Raw genomic sequence first — 21402 nt, 5'->3', positions numbered from 1 at the left:
GTTTGAATTCATATAAAAAATAGCAAATTCATGAAAGTACAACACCATAACAAAAATGCTAAAACAAACATAGTACACTTAGACAAAATGAGCTCTCTACCAGTATTTATGGTCACGTACTATGGTCTGACATTGATGTTTCTAACATCATATCACTTTCATTCATTTCAATCTCAAAGGTTTCTTCCAATGGGCGACTGGTATCTGTACTTTTCCTTTGATTTGATGTCTCTAATGTTACTATGCCACTTTCATCCAGAGTTTGTCTTTCTATGTCGAATTCTCTGAAATCCCAGGGAGGTGAAATTATGTTCTTTAATGTCTTCACTGTGTGTACATCAAAGTCATAACATCTTAATTTGTCTTTGATCTCTGTTCCTAGGAAAACAGACAAACCAGTAGTTTATTTCAAATGAATACTCCCAAAAATGTAATCTCAAAGAAACTATCATTCAGAAACTGCTATAATTCTCTGCTTTCAGATCATCAAGGAGCTGCTGCTGCTTAATGATTGAATCTGAATGAGTTGTTCTGAAAAAATCCAGCAGCCTCCTTTCTCAAAAAAGCACAATACAAGAAGTACAACTCAGATTCAAGTGTGTTTTGAGAAGTAATTGCCAATTCTCTTCCCAATTCTCCAAGGGGCTTTTTTCTTGTTTAAGTTACACACAGCTTGGTTTGCATTAATGCATATCACATGGCTGCATGGTTCTTCCAGATGTGTTAAGTGACTACATATGGAGCAAGACAATATTGAGAAAAAACATCTGTTTCAATGGTGTGGAAAAATCTGCAGGAAAAGCACTACAGCACACAGATGGCTTTTACTTTTAAGGCTTCAGCCTTCTTAACATGCTTGACAAGACATCAACTGTGCTCACTACAGACAAATCACTAAACTGAATGAAGCAGAAATCTATTAAAAAATATAGAAGTTTTTTTGCAGGGAAAATCCTTTATAGAAAATTTAAACCCACGGCAATATAATGTATTACTGTTATGAAGCACTTTTTTTTTACCATATATAAAGCTGTATTTTTGGAGTCACAAAAACGTATCCTGTCTCCACAGAGACAAGTTTTGACAAGGTGAAAATACCTTGCTCTACAACAACATAAGCATTAGTGCTCTGATTTCCTAACTCCCTACCTCTGTTGAATTTTCTCCCATTCCCTTTGCAATCTAAGACGTCACAAATCAATATTTTGTACAAAAGAAGCCATCAACACCTTTAATGACAAAGTGTTTCCTTTCTTTATGCTGGTGAGAGTACTGTCATGATGCTCACAAAAACCAGTGGTCATCTGTAATTGCTGCTAAGTTCTGACTCACTTAGCCTTTAAAAAACCCAACCAAAAAAAACCAAAGAAAGACACCCTCTACTTTGTGAGTTAATTATGTAGTGGTAGGCAGTCCTTGACATAACACTCCTCTCAAAGGACTCAATGACTTCAAGAGACACATAAGTTAGAGACTTACCAATATAGGCTTCAGAATCACCAATGTACATTTCTATGCAGTGTCCAAGCATTGTGACCGAAAATGTGTCGTCCCGCCTGAGACCAAGGGCCTATTGAAAAAAAACCAGCAAAAGTATTTAGCATCAAATAAAAACATTTACATTATAAGTCTGCAATGGCTCAGTTTGTTGGTTTGTTTTTCCAGGATGCTATCGGAGCACAATCTTCACTGTAAAAGCAGAACATTGAACAACCAAAATGACACCATCCTATGAACTGGCTGAAGTAGTAAGCAAGGAAAAAAACCAGAAAAGAACATATACACAGACAGGAAATGATTCACATATGAGCTACAGCATATGCTGCTGTTTACTTACTGTAAGATTTTTAGGTTGGAAGTATTTACAATTATTTCAGGTACACGAGAAGCTTACATACATAAAATGTAAATTGCAATTCAAAAGTTTGCCGAAGAGGCCATTTTTTACCTAACCAATAAAATATAGGAGATTTAAGAAAAAAACCAAATTAAGATTATAAAATAAACACTCATTTGGAAGCTGGAAAAAAATTTGGGTTCTCTGTTCCAAACCCAAACCAGAGCGAAACAGTAAATAACAGAACCTGTGCCCTGCCCTTCAGCTGAAGGCAGTTACGTACCGTGTGGAAATAGTCAATGGCGCTTTCAAAATTGCCCATGAGGCTGTGGATGTAGCCAATGGCAGAGTAAGTAGAAGCATTCTGGGGGATTAACACCAGAGCCTGGCGATGGTATTCCAGTGCTTCCTCATACTTCCTGTTAGGGTTAAGTACAGGAGATCTATTAGTAAGGTTCATGGTGAAAGGTGTTTTTACAGTACCCTGTGGGTATTTTCCTTAGCAAAGTGGAACACAATTGTGCCAGAACTTTAAAATTATTGCTTTGCACTCTGAACATAATTCTAAGAATGCACAAAAGAGTCATGGATATCGACAATTTTCTTCCTCAGTGTAATTGAAAAATCATTGTTCTCCTTATGTAGGAAAGCAGCTGCCTACAGCTAGGTCCCATTTGGAGGTCTTAGCTGTTTGGTATGCTAAATTGCTTTAGATGTTTAATGCTGCTCATTGTAGCACTGGCTTTCTTTCTGTAGCTTTCATTTGCCTTCCCTAGGGAGAGAAGGAGCATTTAGGAGACTAAATCACAAATGATTCAAACTGAGAAAAGTTCTCTGGGCAGAAATCTCACAACCCTTAAGTGCTGCATACACTGATACCTTCATCATTTTGTGACACGTTCTATCAGAAAAGGAGATTTACACATATCCATGATATCTATCTAATAACAACCTGTCTTTGAAAACTGTCTATTAATTACACTTTATTAATTATTGCATTTGTTATTTTATAAAATAAGGATTAAATGTACACTACAGCATTACTCTGAGAAATTAAATTGTCACATTTGACATCCTAGTTCTACATTGTTAAAAATAAAGATAGATATCACCTGTTTATAAGAAATTTTAACATCTAAAGTGATAATGAAATTATGCAATGAGGATCACATGACATTGTTAGAGGGCATTAAGTGACAACTGAGGCAGAAAAATTATGCAACTATTTGCTTGCTGCACAAACATTTCACATGATTTCTATTTCATTTTCACTCAGTATTTACACATCCAATTGACTGCCACTGTATTTTAATAGGCTGCTTTCAAATTTCCACCACGTAATAGTAGTGAGTAGACAGATATCCACTAAGTTTTTCATAATAGCCATATTATGTATTACAGACACTACTAAATTAGTTATTACAGAGTTTTTTAAGATGTCAAAGCATATGTACAGTTGCCTAAATTCTCAACTTGATTTTGTTGGAAGATGGTTTAAAAGACTGCAAAAATATTTTAGCTTTGATTTCTGAACCTGAGCAAATACTAGAAGTTGTACAAAGGATGATGTAAGCAGTTAGTTAAACTACCGTAGAAATTTTAAAAATACAAAAGTAATTATAAACAAAACAAGTATTTGAAAAAATCCTGCAATTATACTCATGACCAGATTTCAGAAGCAGTGCCTTTTGTTTGATCTTGGCACAAGGAGTAACTGTTATACGCCCTTATTTCATAATGAAAATGAGGACTAATTGGCAATTAAAGCACAAAGCAATTACTACCAAAGCCAAAGCAGAAGCTCAGCTTTCATCTACCATAATCACATTCTCATTAGCAGCTTTGAAACAAAAATTACAGCATACACCAATTGAGCAATTAAAACCATTAAAATATTTTTTTTTAAATTGCATTGATTGAACAAAGAAAGGACTGGCTAAAGTCACATTAAGGTAATTAATGAGAAAAAGTCTCTATGTTAAAACTGTTAACACTTGTATATATATGCTTTGTACTTTTCTATTCATTGAATGGAAACATGAAATATTAGATAGTTTTGCTCTAAAAAACATAAAGTAAGACTCACTTGCTGTGTTATAGTGCCACTGAATATTTCACTTCAGTAAAAAAAAGTAAGTGCTAATCCAAGCAATTAATTGGCATAAACCTACCTTTATGTTAATTATGTATTTATATAATAATCAATGGACATATTTCAGTATGTGAGGACTGAGGCTGTGGAGAGTTAAAATTCACACCCATACAAGCATCTAAAAGCCTACAACTAATTCCCTAATAAGAATCAATAGTTAAAGAAGGGCTTTTACATAAAGTACTTTAACTTTTTGTAATAAACAGGATATAAGGGTTGATTAATATAGTTATATTCACAAGCTGATTTAGAGAATCTTGTTCTTACAGGGCAATTCTACACTGCCCCTAATAAGAATCAATAGTTAAAGAGGGGCTTTTACATAAAGTACTTTAACTTTTGTGTAATAAACAGGATATAAGGGTTCATTAATATAGTTATATTCACAAGTTGATTTAGAGAATCTTGTTCTTACAGGGCAATTCTACACTGCTCTCATGTGGTATGCAATCTTGATATAAAGGAGAGAGAAAACACATTTGTGTAGCATTATAGAGAAATGGAGCTCCAGCACTCTCTGCTTACTTGAGTTTTCTGCAGACATGTCCTAAGTTGTTCAATAAAGGCTCCCACTTATCAACTGTTACCTGCAAAATAAAGCAACAATTCAAATAACTGCAGCTTCCTAGACTGTAATTAAATTTTGTCTACTTTTAAAAAAACAAAACATAAAAATGAATAGGGAATTTTGTTTATGAACAAGAAAAATACCACAAGCATTTTAAACTCTTAACAAAACAAACAAGCCGAAAACATTTATTCAACAACAATTTTTTTCTATTTTTTACATTCCCAAAGCTATTAATATCTCTTTAAAGGGCCAGTGTTATTAAAACTTGATGCAAACTAAACAAAACTTGTTTTCTACTTAACTAGAAAAAGTCAAGTCTCGGCCTAGGAACACTAAAGGCACAGTTTCAAAAAAAAAAATATACTGTATTACTTTTATCTTAAAAAAAAGCACAACATGTTTTGTCACAAGCTATTACAGGATTTGCTGGAGTTTCACAAATTTATGATCTTGCATGTTACTAGAATAAATACCTCATTTCCAATAGCTTTGATTTTCTCCAGTGCATCAAGGAACCACTTTTCTGCAGTTTTCCAGCTAAGGATTGAAGGAGTGGGGGGACAGAAAAGTAAATTAGTGAAGAGTTTTCATTAGCAGTATGAGAAAACTGTATTCAAATAAGATTTCTAAGACATTATTTCATCATGTGTGAAATTAGATATAAATTAGATATAATTAGATATAAAACCCAGTAATTTACATTTGGCTATATTTTGCATTGTGATCCTAAGAGCTAACAAGACAAAACTAAAAAAATCAGAATCAAACTAAAAATATTGGCTAAACAATTCTTATATAGGTTAGGCTTTTTTTCCCCCAGAATATATTTGGAACCAAGATATATTGCTGTACAAAATTTTATAGTATGTGTGCAGATAGATGCCTTTTCAGGCTTCAGCTACACAATGACAGGCACATGAAAGGTAGCATCAATCTCTGGATGTTCCTTGAGCATTAAGTCCTAAGAGCTAACAAGAAAAAACTAAAAAAAATCGGAATCAAACTAAAAATATTGGCTAAACAATTCTTATATAGGTTAGGCTTTTTTTCCCCCAGAATATATTTGGAACCAAGATATATTGCTGTACAAAATTTTATAGTATGTGTGCAGATAGATGCCTTTTCAGGCTTCAGCTACACAATGACAGGCACATGAAAGGTAGCATCAATCTCTGGATGTTCCTTGAGCATTAAATTCTGTTCTTGTTCAATCTTACACGAGGAAGAACAATGTAGAAAGCAAGGGTTTAAGGTGAACACCATCTAAACTACTACCAAAAGACACTATAGCTTAATATAAGGACTTTAGATACTTTAGATATATTGACATATTACAATTAAGAATAATCCATGTTTAAGATAGTATTTTATCATATTTTGCAAGCTTACTCTCCATTTTGAAATGCTACCACTCCAACTTCATGCATAACAAAAGGATCTTCAGGTGCAATGCTTAAAGCTTGGCTGAAAAACCGTTCAGCCAACTTGGAGTTGTTGGTCAAACCATATTCCAGTCCAATGTAGAGCATTGGCAAATGACACCTAAAAACCATAAAACACAGTACATGTTTGTTTCTGTGTGCTTGTCAAGAATGGAGTCACAAACTATACAGACATGCCAATTGTTTGCATATGTTTATGTACATCCAAGTAACAACTGATTTAAATGGACTACTAACCTAAGGGGAAGTCTAAAAGACTTTACATCTCTGTTTAACAAGAGACTGAATTCCAATAGGTAATTGTAACCTGCTCTGCAATCACACGTATCTTCTCAGCACTTAAGCTTAGTTTTGATGGTTGTTTCCCCTAATTTCATTCATACATTTAACTTACAAATAGAACGTGGAGGAAGTAATTGATAAAAGAATTACATTTACCAGTAACCACAATCAAATACAATAGTTTTATATGCAATATGACACGATTAGTTCACAACTCATTTTACAACCCCCTCCCACAGCACGAAAGAGCTGTTCAAGCTATTACTATACAGCAGTTGATGAGCTGGTATGACAACCATGATTCACAAATTTCAGGTGTTCAGGTAGAACTTAGATTACATATACATAAAACATGACTTTAGAACTTATAAAATTAGAACAATAATTACAAATATTGCAGTTAAAAGTAATGGTTAAATTATTGGGGATTTCTTCCTCCCTTGTTCTCTACCACATAATTGCTGCAAATGCCTGGCTACTGTTTAAAGGAATGCAAGTCAATATTCTGCACTACTTATGGATTCATTTGAATCTTGCCAACTACGAAGTTTGTACAGACCCTTTCATGAGCTGTGCAGCTGTGAAGTAGGCAGCCATTGCTTGGTCATGCTCACTCTCCACTGCGAATGAGTGTCCGTATGCTATCCACGCAGGGCCATACGTTCGCTCCAGTGTAGTAGCTTTGCTAAAAACAAGAGAAGTCACAAGCAAACACATCTGAAATTAAATTTCATCTGCTTCAGATCACTCAGATAGTAATGCTATGCCACATGGTTAGGCATCTAGTGAGATAATTGTAATGACCAGTGGTAAACAAAGTTCATTTTAAAAGTTCAGACTATTTCTCACTTAGAAGTATCACACATTCTTATGAATTGATTTTATTATTTCTGCTGCTGTTCACAGACAGGAGAAATTATTTGATATTACTGAACATAAACAATTATATAGTAGGAAAATTGAATAAAATACACAAAACATTAGCAGTGACTCAAAACTCATTGCAAAATCCTACACATTTTGAAATAAATATATTCTATCAAATCCAAGTTTAAGAAGCAGGATATGAATATACCAAATGAACATCTAGGTTGAAGTTTTGCCATCTAATTGCACTAGCTTTGAAGAAGGAGAGCATTTGTCACATCACAGGCCATGCATCAGGGAAGGATAAAAAATGTCACTCAAGTCTTGAGCTGAAAACTGCAACCTGAGCATCAAGACATCAACCTAGAGACTTTAGAGAAAGGTGGACTTGACAGGAACAGTAGAAAGCTCTGTAGATTACTTTCTGAATTTGAAGGCAAGGACATTCATAACCAAACAGCTCAGAATAAGTGTGCCCAGTCTTAAAAGCTGACACAGAAGTAATACATGTTCCATATGTATTCTATCATATTGCTTAACTATCCATAAAAACTTACATTTTTCCTAACATATAATCTAAATTTTGTCTGTCACAGTTAAACTCATTATTTCTCATGACAGACCCTAGAGAATGGTTTGTTCTCTGTCTTCTGAGACAAAACTTTAGATAGTCAAACATTGTATCTTACCACCCATGACAGCAATCAAAGATATGTGGATATTTGACTGTGTCTTCAAGTTTCTTTTCTGGAAACCAGAACTGTGTAGCCCACAGATGCCCCTAGCCTTGTTAGCTTTACACTGTCATTCTTCTCCAAGATATTTAAGCATCTTCTTACTATTTCACTTTCAGTGGACCTCTTTTCCCTTTTGCCAGAACTACTCTGAATTTTGATGATGGTTGTTTATTAGTTTCTTTTTCTCTTCAACATCTACAGATACTTTCTTGCTGTCCAGAGATGCTTGTACATTTAAAGATGTTTTTTATTTCGGCACCAAAACCAAATATATCACTCAGGACAGCTACTTGAAGAATTTCACAGTGCTATTTGTAAGGAACTTAAATATTTTACTCATAATAACCAGGCATTTAAAAAGTATAAATTACTAACTCATCTTTACATATATTGTCTGTAAAGTTGTCAGGAAAAATTAGTCTTACAGGTTGTTTCATGCCTTCTCAGTTTGAGGTTACAGCACCAGAAGAAATGCCCTACTTCACAGCAAGTTCTGCTCCCCAGTGCTGATATTCACTACACATACAGAACACCAACAGGAAACAGCATTGACCAAACCTAAAAAGCCCACTGTAGCTTGTGCACAGAAAGAACCGGACAGCCAAACATCAGACTTTTCCATATAATTATTTCCTTTCAGACATGAAACCTGAACCCAGGAGATTGCCTGAGTGTCCCTCAACTGAGAACTGAGGCCTGATCACCTACAGCTGTAGCTAGCTCAGAAGCATGAGTGACTGCAGGGAACCTGCCCAGAACAGGAAGGTGGCTGCCTAGAGAGACACCACTTAAGTATTCCTCATTTTTAAAGTATCTCTACAGATAAGGTCTAAACTGCTATACCAAAAAAAAGGTGGCAACGAAAGTATTTAAGTAGTAACCAGTTTATTGAGGCTTCTCTTTATGAGCTTACAAACAATCATGAACAATAAATGTTTACTTAGCAAGTGAGCAACAGATTCACTAAGGAAAACAGAAAAAAAAATTACCTGAGATATCTTCTAGCGTGTTCATTTTTGTGGCCAACCATGAGATAATAGCATCCTACTGCAAACCATGACACCTACATATGAAAATCAAAATAGAATATTATTAGATACATCACACTTCACACAGTGAAGAGAGGAAAACATAATAATTAGAGAAGTTAGGAACATCTTCACTGAAATCACAACCAGCTCTTCAAATAATTTGGTGTTACAGACAAGCTGGAACTGCTGGCATGTACCTTTCTAACTGGGGCTTACTCAGCCTCATAAAGAGAGCTAAGTGGGAAGCTTACTGCTGTCTTCAATTATTTAAAAGTAAAGAATACAAGACAGAGCCAGCTCTTTTCAGGGGTGCAATGATAGCATGGGAAGCACTGGGTACAAGTTGCAACACGGGAAATTAAGATCAAGTCAAAGAAAAACAATTTTTTACTGTGAAGGTGATCAAACACTGTAAAAGGTTGCTCAGAGACACGTAGACATTTATTACTGTAGCATTTGTTTTAAATTATTAATCAAAGTAAACAGCTTGCACTGAATACTTTTTTACAGGTACTTAATTTTACAAAAAGAACCTTGGCATAAAGGAATTACAATGCAGAGAAAATAAAAGGAGTGAACCATTTCTACAAGTTTCATTCAGAAACAGATTTTGAATTCTGTAGCTCAAACTAATACATTACAACTTTTATGTGCTTTCACCTAAAAAAGAAACTACCAGACAACAAAAACTTAGAACAACTTACAGGATTATTTGGGTACAAGTCCACCAGTTTGTGAGAAAGATAGAAAAGTTCTACACAGTGGGAAGAAACAAGAAAAGAAAATTAAAACATGCTAAAACACTTAGATATTTCAAGTCTTAGAGCTTTCCATACAAAATATAGAGAACACTTAACATTATTAATCCACAAGTGAACAAAATGTTTTCTTTTAGTTGTAATGTTTCAAATTGCCTCAAAATAAATTCAGTTTTGCAATTAGCTAAAGAAAACCCAACCAAAACAACCCATAAGTCTTCACAAGACACAAATAAGCAGCTCTACTTCCCACTCTTTAAGAATTCTGCCACAACATAGGCCACTCCATACATTACAATAAATGCCAGCAGTATTACACTTGAATGTACCTTGTCAAGGTAAAACACTATTCAACTTCCTACATCTAAAAGGTATAACATACTGGCTAGATCCATTTCAAAGTAGAGTCCTGTGCATTAATATGCTGAAAATAGGACAAAAGCAAATAAATTATTATATTATTTGGAATAATTCCAAGTGATTACTTTTTTAGTAAAAATAGTAATTCTAGTTACTGGAATAACTTACTACAGATTTTCTAATAGCAGCAGTAATCAGCTACAGGATAACAATTCTATTGCCTAAGCAATTTCAAGGGAAATAGCATTAGGGCATGTAAAGTTTTTATTTTTTCCAGAGCACAGTGCTCTTAAACCAATGAGATTGTCCTGGAGAACTTTGTATCTCAGCTCAGAAAAAAATAGTATTAGAACTGGCTTCCAAAATATTAACTTCTGTACATAATGCTTCTCAAGGCAGATTTAGAAAAAAAATCAGAGTACTGGCCCCCTTTTCAGATGTACTTAACTGTAGAATAACTAATCACCAAGAAGTACCAGCACACCCAATGACCTATTTGGGTACATATAATGCACCATCCCGAGGGACTGCACAGCATATGAGCTCATTGTTCTGTTTTCCAATTGATTTTAAAAATATTCAAGCTACTCACTTGTTTAATATGCATTCTGGAATGAGAAAAAGCCACCCCAGCTGCAAGTCAGATATTACCGTAATTCCAATGAAAATGTTGCATGATTATTAATTTGTTTGAACTAAAGAGAGGCCTTCACAACAGCAAAGGCAAGGAGAATCTAGAGTCTTTTCTATCACAGAGTAATCATGTTCACCTAAGCATACACAATTGCTTAACATTACTTTCTATTTTAATTTATTATATTTTATTGTTGAGCAAAAAAAAAAGTGCAGCCAGATACTGTACAAAGATCACCTGGAAACAGAAATCACAATGACAGGGATGAGGCAGCGTAGCTCACAGGCCTCCTGCCTACATAGTCCAGTGGTTAAAAGATAGCTACACTCAAGACCATGAACTCTTTGCACATCTACTTCCCCCTAACCCTGAATCCTGCTGTCAGCTCTGATATTCCCTTCTTCACCAGTTACTTTTTCTTGAGGCTTTACAGCCTTCTGTTGAGTTGTATTAAATGCTGTGCTCCTTACCATTTGCTTTGTTAAGCTCCACAAGTGTCCCTATATGTACAGGTAAACAATTTGCATGGAAGGGATCTTTTTCCATCACTCTAAAAAAAAAATAATTAAAAAAACTGTAATGCACATTTCAAAAACTTTAATGTGTTACAAGCAAACTGCTTGTATAGCAGTAATGTTCCAGTTAGTTACCACTTTAGGCAATAGAAAACTATTTGTGATTAAAGGACAACTATTAACAGCATAATAAAGGCTCTGTTCAGACCAAAAATACAACAGTTATTTTAGCTTAACAAAAGAGAATAACAGAAAATTCTTTCAAGCAGAATATACATTTAAAAAATCAGAATAAAATGCTATTTTGTTTTGCAGGTCACTTCAAATTTAACCAGCAGACAGCAAACAACATTGCTCTTTATCTTTTCTATACAATTGACAGCAAGTTTCAAACAACAGTCCTCAACTTCCTGAGGTTAACACCAGGCAGTATGCCTTTGGAGTCACATTTAGCTCAGCTGTAAAATTTTGTTTCCTGTGGCATTCAGGAACACATCCATGAGTGCAGACCTACAGCAGCTAAGAAGCAAACCATGGCAGTGTTCTGAGCCTCTGACCCCAGCAGCAGTGCACGCCCATAACAACCGATATGTGATACTCGGCCATCAAAACTAGAAATAATGTGCTGGCTTTTAAATTGGTAATATCTTTTGATCATTGTCAATAACATTGTAACTGCTATTGGCCAGAGAAATCAAACTTCTTAACTAACCAACTGATTCAAACCAGTGTATTTTGAAGGCCAAACAAGAAGTAGGTAGAGAGCACACAAAATTGAAGGTACCAGAATAAGGAAGAGGACGGATGAAGGGAAGTTCAGCACAGTGCTGATTAAGCCAAGTTTTACCTTGGTTACATCTGATATGTATTATAACTATATAACATCTTGCCAGACACAAACTACACATTTTAAATACGTGAGACATATATAACACATGACATGTACATTGCAATACATATGAAATTGTTATGTATGTTTACCCATTGGACAACAATATTTGCTGTAAGTCCAGGCAAAATTATTACACCCCACCATAAGAGAAAAAAACCCAAAAGCTGCTTTGCACACTTACACTGAAGTAAGCTTATAACACATTTTGAAGTCACAGTTGTAATAATGCCTTTCTGCTAGGGATACTACCACATCCAGGTTTTCCTGAAGACCATCTACTGATTCAGGAATCAGTGTTTCACTGGGTTTATTATACTGAAAGACAAAAGAAACAACATTTGAAACAAAAACTAAACTAAAATCAGATGGTATAAGTATTAATATTTTCAGTCCTAAAAGAATACTTAAGAAGCTTTAAAGTTCTTAGAAGTTTTATTTGTAAACTGAAAGTCCATAAATCCTGTATTTGGTAAAATGCTTCTTTAAAATGTACTAAAAGCTCATTTAGAACATGAAAGATGCTTGCCATAGTCAATATGCTTAGTGTAGGCTATAGAAATTAAATCTGAGCAATATATATTTTTATTGCTCTTTATCACCTTATCTTTAGATAAGAATAGTCTGGAATGATGTTCTTATAGCTTAATATTTTCAGGTAACTGACGTTTTGTCTATATTATTAACATTCCTCTTCCCCACCTAGAAGTTTCCTCCATAAATAAATTTTCAAAAACATAAATCAGAATTTCAAGTTGTTACCACAGCAGAAAACAATTTACAGAAAACTGCTACACTGTTGCATAAAGTGAGTACTGCATCAAAAATTTTAAAAATTACAAAGTCCATATTTATTTCCGTGTTCAGAATAAATGGGATCCAAGAAAATTTACACCCAAAGTCAAGACTTTCAATGAATTCTCCAGATTTTTGGGACTTACCTTTTTCAATTTATTCTCAAATAAAAAGTGAAGCAATTCCTGTTCTTCTTCTGTACATTGTCTATTAAGAGGTAGAGATTCAAGGAGTTCTTTTTCTATAAGAGTTAAAAAACATTGAAATGGTCATATTACAGAAGAAACAGCACAATCCAACATTTCCAGAACTTAGAGATACAAAGGATTTTATGATGGTCATCCCAACTGCAAGGATTATAACAGCACAGATACACTGAAACAGATACTAGTACTAATTTTGGAAATTAAGGATTGATTACTTATTCCTTCTACACTTTAAAATAAAATGTAATAAAGATGAAATAACACACCATTATTTTTATTGACTCCACATGTCAAATGTTATCACTTAGAATACTCTATTAACTAATGCCTAAGCAAACCCCAGGAGGGTTTCATTGGTTCAAAGCCTGTAAAATTGAAAACACAAACAAAACTTTGCTTGGGCTGGGCAGGGCAGAAGAGCTAACAAGCAGGACAGCTGGGTTACTGTGTTTCTTTCAACCCTTAGCACCTCAGGTCTGAAAAATAAAAGTTCAAATGCAAATTTGCACAAATCGTAATTTTCACTCACTTCACACATTTTCTATTCTTAACATTTTGGAGTCTGTTACTTGTTGTATTGCCTTAATTTTTATCTAGGAAAACACATCTTGAGAAAGCAGGTAAATTTTACTTGTGTTTGGGAAATATTCTCTCCAGACCTTCTTGTGCTGTCAGCATGTGGTGCGACGTTAAAAGATCAAACGCTTCAAAGCAGTAAACATCCAGCTTCAAGGCCTCTTTGTAGCTGTAAGTTGCAAGGGTTCTATTGTCCAAAGCATCATAGATCTTCCCTCGTAAAAGGCATATAGAGCTCTTGATCTGGTGGAAAAGCAGGACTGGAGGTCAAAGACTGAATGATTGTTTGCAATTTAGTTTTCAGCACAAATCAAATGTGCTCCCTGGAAAGTAGAAAGTATTTCATATATGATAGAACCTGGTTTTCTAGTGCTGTCTTTAACTAAAAAGTTGTCTCTGCTACCTCAAAGAAAAGTCCAGAGAATTCTCTGTCAGGTTACCTACTGCCAAACACATGCTCGAAATAAACAACAGGAGGACAGAGTTTATCTTTTCTAATTCTGGCATCCAGCTCTCTGATACTGAGTTGTAACTTAATTGTACTAAATTCCCTTCATATCCAACATGGAGAAATTGTCCCTTTCAAAGGCAATACACTTCTTTGCTGACCATTAAACCACATATTTCATGCAAGACAAGAATGACCACAGTAGAGATGGAAAAGGCCAAATCAATGGACTGAATTGTTCTGAACAGAAAAATATATCCTTGTTTTAAATCCAAAACATAGATATTCCACAAAAGAAAACAGTGAAAGCCCATAATTACCAGTTGTGCTACAATGTTGATTAACAAACACGTTCTTTCTAAATTCCCTTGACAGGTATTCAGTTCATTCAGAAGGCCACAAAAGTGTCAGCAAAAGAGAAAGTTAACACCTTACCTAACTCTATCATCAGACTAAACAATTCTTTAATCCCATTATACCAGCATTCAAAACCAGTCCACATCAGCAACGTAACCCACTTTGCTACTGCAGTCTTACAGGGAAAATGCTGTCTGTCAATCACCTACACTGTAATTTCAACTAATAAATTTTAATTTGTACCTCTGAAACTAATGACTCTACACAGACTCTTCAGCCTACACACCATACCAATCTCTTTAAACTGTGTCTCTACACAGATTTTTTCATTGAGCTTCAAAAATTTCACCTTCACCTCACATAAATTTCACAAATGTGATCAAAGAATATCCGACTGAGAACAACACTTGAGTAATTATGAAGTATTTCATTAAAAATAACTGGAGGAGAGAGAAAAAAAACTTGCTTTGTTGTCTCAGAATGTGCTGCCCAATTGAAAGCAGTTAGGATACATTATCAAGAAAGAGCTAAAAGACTGTAAAAACCAATACTAGATCATGAAGTTCCTGCAAAGTGGCTGCAAATAATTTATAAGAAGTTGTTGAAAAGCCCTGTTTATTTTTGCATGCTGAGTTATTTCATACAGGCAAGCTAACACACAACATGTGACTGAAAGAAGAACGATTAAGCACTTCTGAAAATTATGTTATCTGAAAAAGAAAGCTTTAATGCAGTTTCAGATTCATGGAGCTGTGAAATCACTTTCTGACTTCACAGGTTTTTTTCCTACAAAAATATTTTTTAAAATAATGTCACTTACTGAGGACTGTGACATCTCCCAGTCTGTGGTAGAATCTTTCAACCCACTTTCATCCTTCAAGTACTTTTCAAAAAGTCGTTTGTTGATTGGCTCCTCCATATCAAGAATATCCAAGGCCTGTTGATGCTCTTTTGCAGCATACTAACCAAACATGTGCATGTAAAAAACAAGGTTTTGAAGAATTTGTACACAAAACACCAACAAACACAGCATCATGTTTCAAAGGCACAGGTTACAACAACTAGTGTTTATCAGCAGGTTTTTCATGCATGCATTTTCTTATTTGGCAACTTGCAATTTTATTTGCAGTTAGTTCTTTTAATGGTCATCTATAATATGCAAACATTACAAAATAAAGCATGTAATAATAAAGAAAAAATTATTATTCAGAATTATGCTGTCAGAGAAACAGGTATGGTTCTAAAAATAGTTAACATAGGTTTTAATAAAATGCCATCATCTTATTCTATAAGCAGCACATTATTCTACTTCAAATTTCTGTATTTAATCTACCAATTGATTCAGTTGTGTCTCTGAAAGCACTGCATTTTACCTTTTATGTATGACATCTTATACAGAAGTACAAAGCTGCTAACTATGGTTTTACCATCATAAATCACATCTCCACTGGTCAGATTATAAACAACCAAATAAAAGTGTAAACATGAAGACATGAGACAAAAATGTTTCACATTCTTTGCCCACAAAATATTAGAGGAGTATTCCCTGGGAAAAAAGATCAGTTGGATTTCTTCCAATTAGTGCCACAATGGATACTCCAGTGACCCAACTGAAAGTTAAAGAATAAAATCAACTGTCAGAAAATTTAAACCTGTTGTTTCAATGAACATACACTACACTGCCTATCAAGTACCTAATCTTCCCAAGATGTGTATTTTATTTAGTTTAGTTTGTTTCCAGTAGGGGTTAAAATGTGTACTCACATGACATCTGGCTGCAAGGTAGCGACATGCCTCATACAACTGAAAGAAAAGTTTCATACACATCAATTATAAGGAGAGAATGTGTTTGCTTACACTGCCCAAGTCCCTTCTGCTCTCTCCTTTTTCAGTGCTATGGCTTCTTCACTCCTTTCACCACCAAAAGTCCTGCCTGACCAAGCCTGTAACACTTTCTCTACTACTAAATTCTCAAAGGACGCTTACTTGACTCGTCTTTACCACTTGTTATCAGAATTGAAGGAAAATTGAAACAACTACATCTGAAATGACAATCCACTTTCCCATACCTGCTGCAGTTACATCCTCAGACCCCTTCTCTCTTCTGTGACCCTGTCTGGAGACAATGCTATAAACCTGAGTGACTGAACACAGGGCCTTAGAAACTAAATAATGCAGCTTTCTTAATTACTTTTCTTACTGTGATGGTGAAGAAGTCACTGTGGTTAGCAGCAGAGCCTTAAAAGAGGAGTAACAGTAGCCTGTTCTCAACTAAAATGACTTACCTTATCCAACTTCCGTGATCGCAGGGCGTGTGCTGCCCTGTGGTACTGAGCTGTTAGGTAAAGACATTGGGCCAGCCAGTAGATATCCTGTGGTTCCTCTGAAGTAAAAGAACAAAGTACAAACCATTGCTTTACAATGTAGCTTCAATCATTTTAATACAGAATGTTCACTTTTGCTTCACTAGAGAAGTATCTTCCCCCTACTCTGGCATCCAACTGAATTACAAAATTTTATTTATAAATATGTATAAAGTACTTACAGTATCTATCAGTGAGAGATTAAAATGAAAAGATAATCAGTTTTAGCTTTAAAGACCTCGGTGCACTGGACAGTGAATACAGAGAATGTCATAATAGAGATGTGTCATGAGAAGGATACAACAATGACACAGATTTAAAAAGCAGCAGTTGCAGGTTACCCTAGTCTTGGACATAGGGCAGAAAAAAAGCAACCCATAAATGTCTCTCTCAATAAAAAGATCAGTAGGAAACTAACAACAGTGCAAGCACTAGACTTCCATAGCTTGGAGCTGCAATTTCAGAAGCAGGGCAACCCTGAGTCCTGGGGGAAACCACCATGGTCTCTTGTTGCTCTTGTTTTTTTTTGTTTCTTAAGGAAAGCAAACCTTAAGGTTTGTTCAAACATGAATTGCAACACAAAGTTCAAAAGGCAAGGAAGAGGAGCTCTGCTCTATTTAAGAGAATGGCATTCCAAAGATCACAAAAATGCACCTAAACCAAACTCAAAACGTCAATATTTGGCCACAGGTTGGAAGGTTGGAAAAGACATCCAAGATAATCAAGTCTGACTAAAACCCCACCAAAACACTCTATCAGAAAGAAGTTAATAAGATACAATATAAAAAGTGAGCACTTTTGAGTTTTTGGCCACAGGTTGGAAGGTTGGAGAAGACATCCAAGATAATCAAGTCTGACTAAAACCCACCAAAACACTCTTGCTATCAGAAAGAAGTTAATAAGATACAATATAAAAAGTGAGCACTTACCATGAGAGAGTGAAGCTACTTTGTCAGCCCAAAACAGGGCACTTTGATACTGTTGCTGTAAAAGCAAGATAGAAATAATTAGTATTCCTTTGGGGTTGGTTTTTCTGAGTAATTTTGAAATACACTGTACATCAATCAGATCTAATATCTTGTGCATGTAGTCTCTAATGAATGGTGATGCACATTTCAGATCTTTGTAACTTAAGCAAATAGTTTAAAAGGGCCAATACTACAGTTATCTTTGACCAAAAGTTATGTGCTCTGTAAGTATGGCAATAGGTCATTAGCTGAATTGCCAGCACTGGAAAAGTAGCAAGAATCCCCATCTCCAGTTTAAAAAATGCTGCGTTTTAGAAAAAAGAGAATACTATATATAAAAAAGGGCACCAAAATTACTTCAGGTAACTTCAGCAGCACCATCTCTAATCAAGAAATGCTCATTCTCCAGTCAAGATGCTTCAACTTCACATAAATCCGTAGTGCCTGCATGCATGAATTTCCCTTTATTCTTGGATACACATTTTCACTCTTGAGACTCCAGTTTGGCAAGAGTGAGTGAAATAGTTAAGAGTGGTGGCAAGCAGAGATCAGACAGAAGCAGAATTTGCAGGTATATCCCACTAACCCAGCAAAAGTTCCCACCAGATTTTGGGAGCCTGGCAAAATCTCACAGAACTGGCTGGGGTTATCTCCTGAGAAGATCACCAGGCATTCTTGCTGTTCCTTTTTCTCCCAGTCCATGCAATGAACCCTAATATGATTCCCAGGATATGCTAGACACTTAACAAATACCCTGCCACTGCAAGGATTTGTAAGACTTTACAGGAGCATGTAGCAAGAGGACAAGGAGGCACGGATTAAAACTGAGAAAGAGAGCAGGTTTAGATGTAAGGAGGGAGTTCTTTGCTGTGAGGGTAGTGAGGCACTGGAACAGGTTCCTCAGATAAACTGTGGATGCCCCATCCCTGCAAGTGTTCAAGGCCAGGCTGGATGAGGCTCTGAGCAGCCTGGTCCAGTGTGTCCCTGCCCCTGGAAAAGGGCTGGAACCAGATGGTCTGTATGGTCCCTTTCAGCCCAAAACACCCTGTGCTTCCCTGAAGACTAAGCAAGCCTTGGTGGCTTCTCTCCTCTCCTGCCCCACTGCAGTTGTGGAGTCTGTTCAGAACCTCAGGGACTGGTGTATGCTTTTGGAGTACAGGTCTGGCAGTCTGTTCTGAAATGCACACACTGATGGTACCCCAGTCCTCATAAACACTACACCACCTAAGTGGTCTCTTCATTCATGTGTTCCTACATTTCCTACTTGATGGGGATTAAAAACACCCACCAAATTTGTCAAGAGAATAGTTTGGTTTCAATCTGCACTCCCAAGGGGAGAAAAAATTCCACAAAAACACACAAAGCAACCCCACACACATTTAATAGCTGTCTACAAGAAAAGAGATTTAAATTATTACCTCAACCCCACAAAAGAAAGGTATAATCCAGGCCTACAAGGCACTGCATGACTTCTGTTGAGCAGTTTTGCAGTACCATAGGATGACACATTATTACACAAAAAAGTGACTTTATGTTCCTCAGAAGTGCACTGCTGTCCATACAGCTGTGTGGCAAAACAGCTTAGTGAAACAGTTAACAAATCAGAACAGGAAACCAAACCAACCAAACCCACCAAATTAGCTTAGGTCCCTAATCAGCCTTTGAGTCAGACTTGCTGGTCACACAGAGAAATGCCTTTGCTGATTTAAGGGCTGTGCTTTCCTCAGTAGTGATGCCTGCACCAAGTCTGAACTGGAAGAGAACAGTTGGATGCTACATTTAACTTAATTTATTTATGCGTTTTTCCTTGTGTGTCTTTTTTTTTTCTTCTTTTTTTGCCCTGTAGCAACATAATTGCTGAATCCATCAACAAATGAAAACAACCCTGCCCTCCTACGAGCCGTCTGCAGCACTGCAGGAGTGTGATGGGCAGCTTAATCACCAGGCAGAGAATCACAGAATGGTCTGGCTCAGAAAAGACCTCAAAGATTGTCTAGTTCTAACCTGCCAGGGGCAGATACACCTTCCACTAGACCAGGCTGCTCAAAGCCTCATCCAACCTGGCCTTGGACACTTCCAAGGATGGGGCATCCGCATCTTCTCTGGGCATCCTGTTTCAAGTTCCACCCTCACAGTAAGGAATTTCTTCCTAATATCTAATCTAAACCTGACTCCTCTTAGTTCGAATCCATTCTCCCTTGTAACGATCACAGAATCATTAAGGTTGGAAAACACATCCAAGATAATCAAGTCCAACCTTCGCCAGAACCCACGGTACTCACTAAAGCTATCACCAAGAGCCATGTCCACTTCCAAGAAGGGTGACTCCACCACTGCCCTGGGAAGTCGGTTCCAATACCTAATCACCATTTCAGCGAAGAGATTTTTTTTTTTTCCGACGTCCAACCTGAGCCTGCCCTGGTGCGATAGAGGCCGTTCCCCCAGCCTCAGCAAGGTCCGGCCCAGCTTGCACAACCGAGAGGGCGGGATCCTGCAAACACAGCGGCCCCACGGCGGCTCCCCTCCTCCTTCTTCCAGAAACCAGGAAAACCCACCGGGAGGCCGCGGCTCCCCCTCCGTGCCCGCCGCTCCTTCCCCCCGGGAGAACGGGGCACGGGGAGAACGGGGCACGGGGAGAACGGGGCACGGGGACAATTGCTCGCCCTCTCCGCCGCTGCTGAGGCGGCGCCGCTGCCGCCGCGCCCCGGCCTCCCTCTCTGCGGGAGCCACGCCGAGCGCGGCTTTGCCTGCAGGAAAACGCGGGGGCCTGCCACCCTTTCCCCAGCAGCCCCGCTGGGCGCTCACCTGGTCGATGTAGTGGCGCACCCTCTTCCTGAGCCGCTCCAGGTTCATCCTCGCTCCCTCCCTCGCTCCCGCCGCCCTGGACGCCGGAGCCGCCGAGGGACCGCGGGCCGCCCGCCGGTGCAGCGCCCAAACCCGCCCCCCGCCTTCCCTGCCTCCCGCCCGGAAACAGCGCCCCGAGCGCGGCGTTCCGGGAGCGCTGAGGCCGCCGGGGACATCCCCCCTCTTCCTCCACACGCCCCTGAATAAACATAGAATGGGACTTATGTGAGGGAGAGGGAAATTTGTGGTGAGGGGCTTCTTCACAGTTTCGAAGTGAAAGATTGTCCCTGGAATGTGGCCCGAGGGAATGTGGAGCTGAGTCAGGGCAGGTTTAGCCTGGTATCCGGAGAAGGTTCTGCACCCAGAGGGCGGCTGGGCACTGGAACAGCTCCCCGGGGAAGCGGTGTCGGCACCAAGGCTGACAGGGCTCAGGAAGCTTTTGGACATCGCTCTCAGGCACAGGCTGTGTCTCCTGGGGATGTGCAGGGCCGGGGGCTGGGCTCCATGATCCCTGTGGGTCCCTCCAGCTCAGGATGCTCTGTGGTTCCATGACCGTCTCTGCCAGGGCTCCCACAGAGATCCGCTGCCCTGAGAGCCCCTTGGGCTGCCGCATTGTGCTGAAAATGCTCCCTCGGGACTTTGCAGGGATGGTGGATTGTGTCTCGGGAGGGTTTCTGTGAGTCCTGCTCCTCCCAGGCATTTTTGGTGTCACAGATTAGGGAATCATCCACTCAACATGCCAGCTTTCACTACTGAAACCCAAGTAAAGT

The 21402-nt window shown here is 37.7% G+C and overlaps 1 protein-coding gene across 1 annotated transcript; it reads right to left on the bottom strand.

Moving 5' to 3' along the window:
• Positions 1–88: 88 nt before the first annotated feature.
• CDC16 (cell division cycle 16) lies at positions 89–20722 on the bottom strand. The gene is made up of 18 exons (XM_039714162.1): positions 20594–20722; positions 17750–17804; positions 16743–16840; positions 16222–16260; positions 15278–15418; positions 13736–13895; positions 13017–13111; positions 12260–12393; positions 11142–11221; positions 9624–9673; positions 8878–8951; positions 6844–6969; positions 5950–6102; positions 5034–5097; positions 4515–4576; positions 2121–2256; positions 1480–1570; positions 89–378 (listed from the first exon to the last, which is right to left on the bottom strand). Exons 1-18 carry the CDS (start codon positions 20639–20641, stop codon positions 113–115), a joined length of 1872 nt encoding a protein of 623 aa, XP_039570096.1. The 5' UTR covers positions 20642–20722; the 3' UTR covers positions 89–112.
• Positions 20723–21402: the final 680 nt, after the last annotated feature.

The sequence above is a fragment of the Passer montanus genome, unplaced genomic scaffold, assembly GCF_014805655.1.
Source record: "Passer montanus isolate IOZ18808 unplaced genomic scaffold, ASM1480565v1 scaffold3, whole genome shotgun sequence".
Lineage (NCBI taxonomy): Eukaryota > Metazoa > Chordata > Aves > Passeriformes > Passeridae > Passer > Passer montanus.
This window is presented reverse-complemented; position numbering and strand designations above follow the sequence as displayed.

Bases quoted from the DNA above. Each gene is read 5' to 3' on its own strand.
- CDC16 (XM_039714162.1), bottom strand. From the start codon at position 20,641: ATGAACCTGGAGCGGCTCAGGAAGAGGGTGCGCCACTACATCGACCAG. The intron at 6,103-6,843 runs GTCTGTACAAAC...TATGGTTTTTAG, and splicing joins GCTGCACAGCTCATGAAAGG to GTGTCATTTGCCAATGCTCT. The intron at 379-1,479 runs GTAAGTCTCTAA...CTGTTTTCCTAG, and splicing joins TGATTCTGAAGCCTATATTG to GAACAGAGATCAAAGACAAA.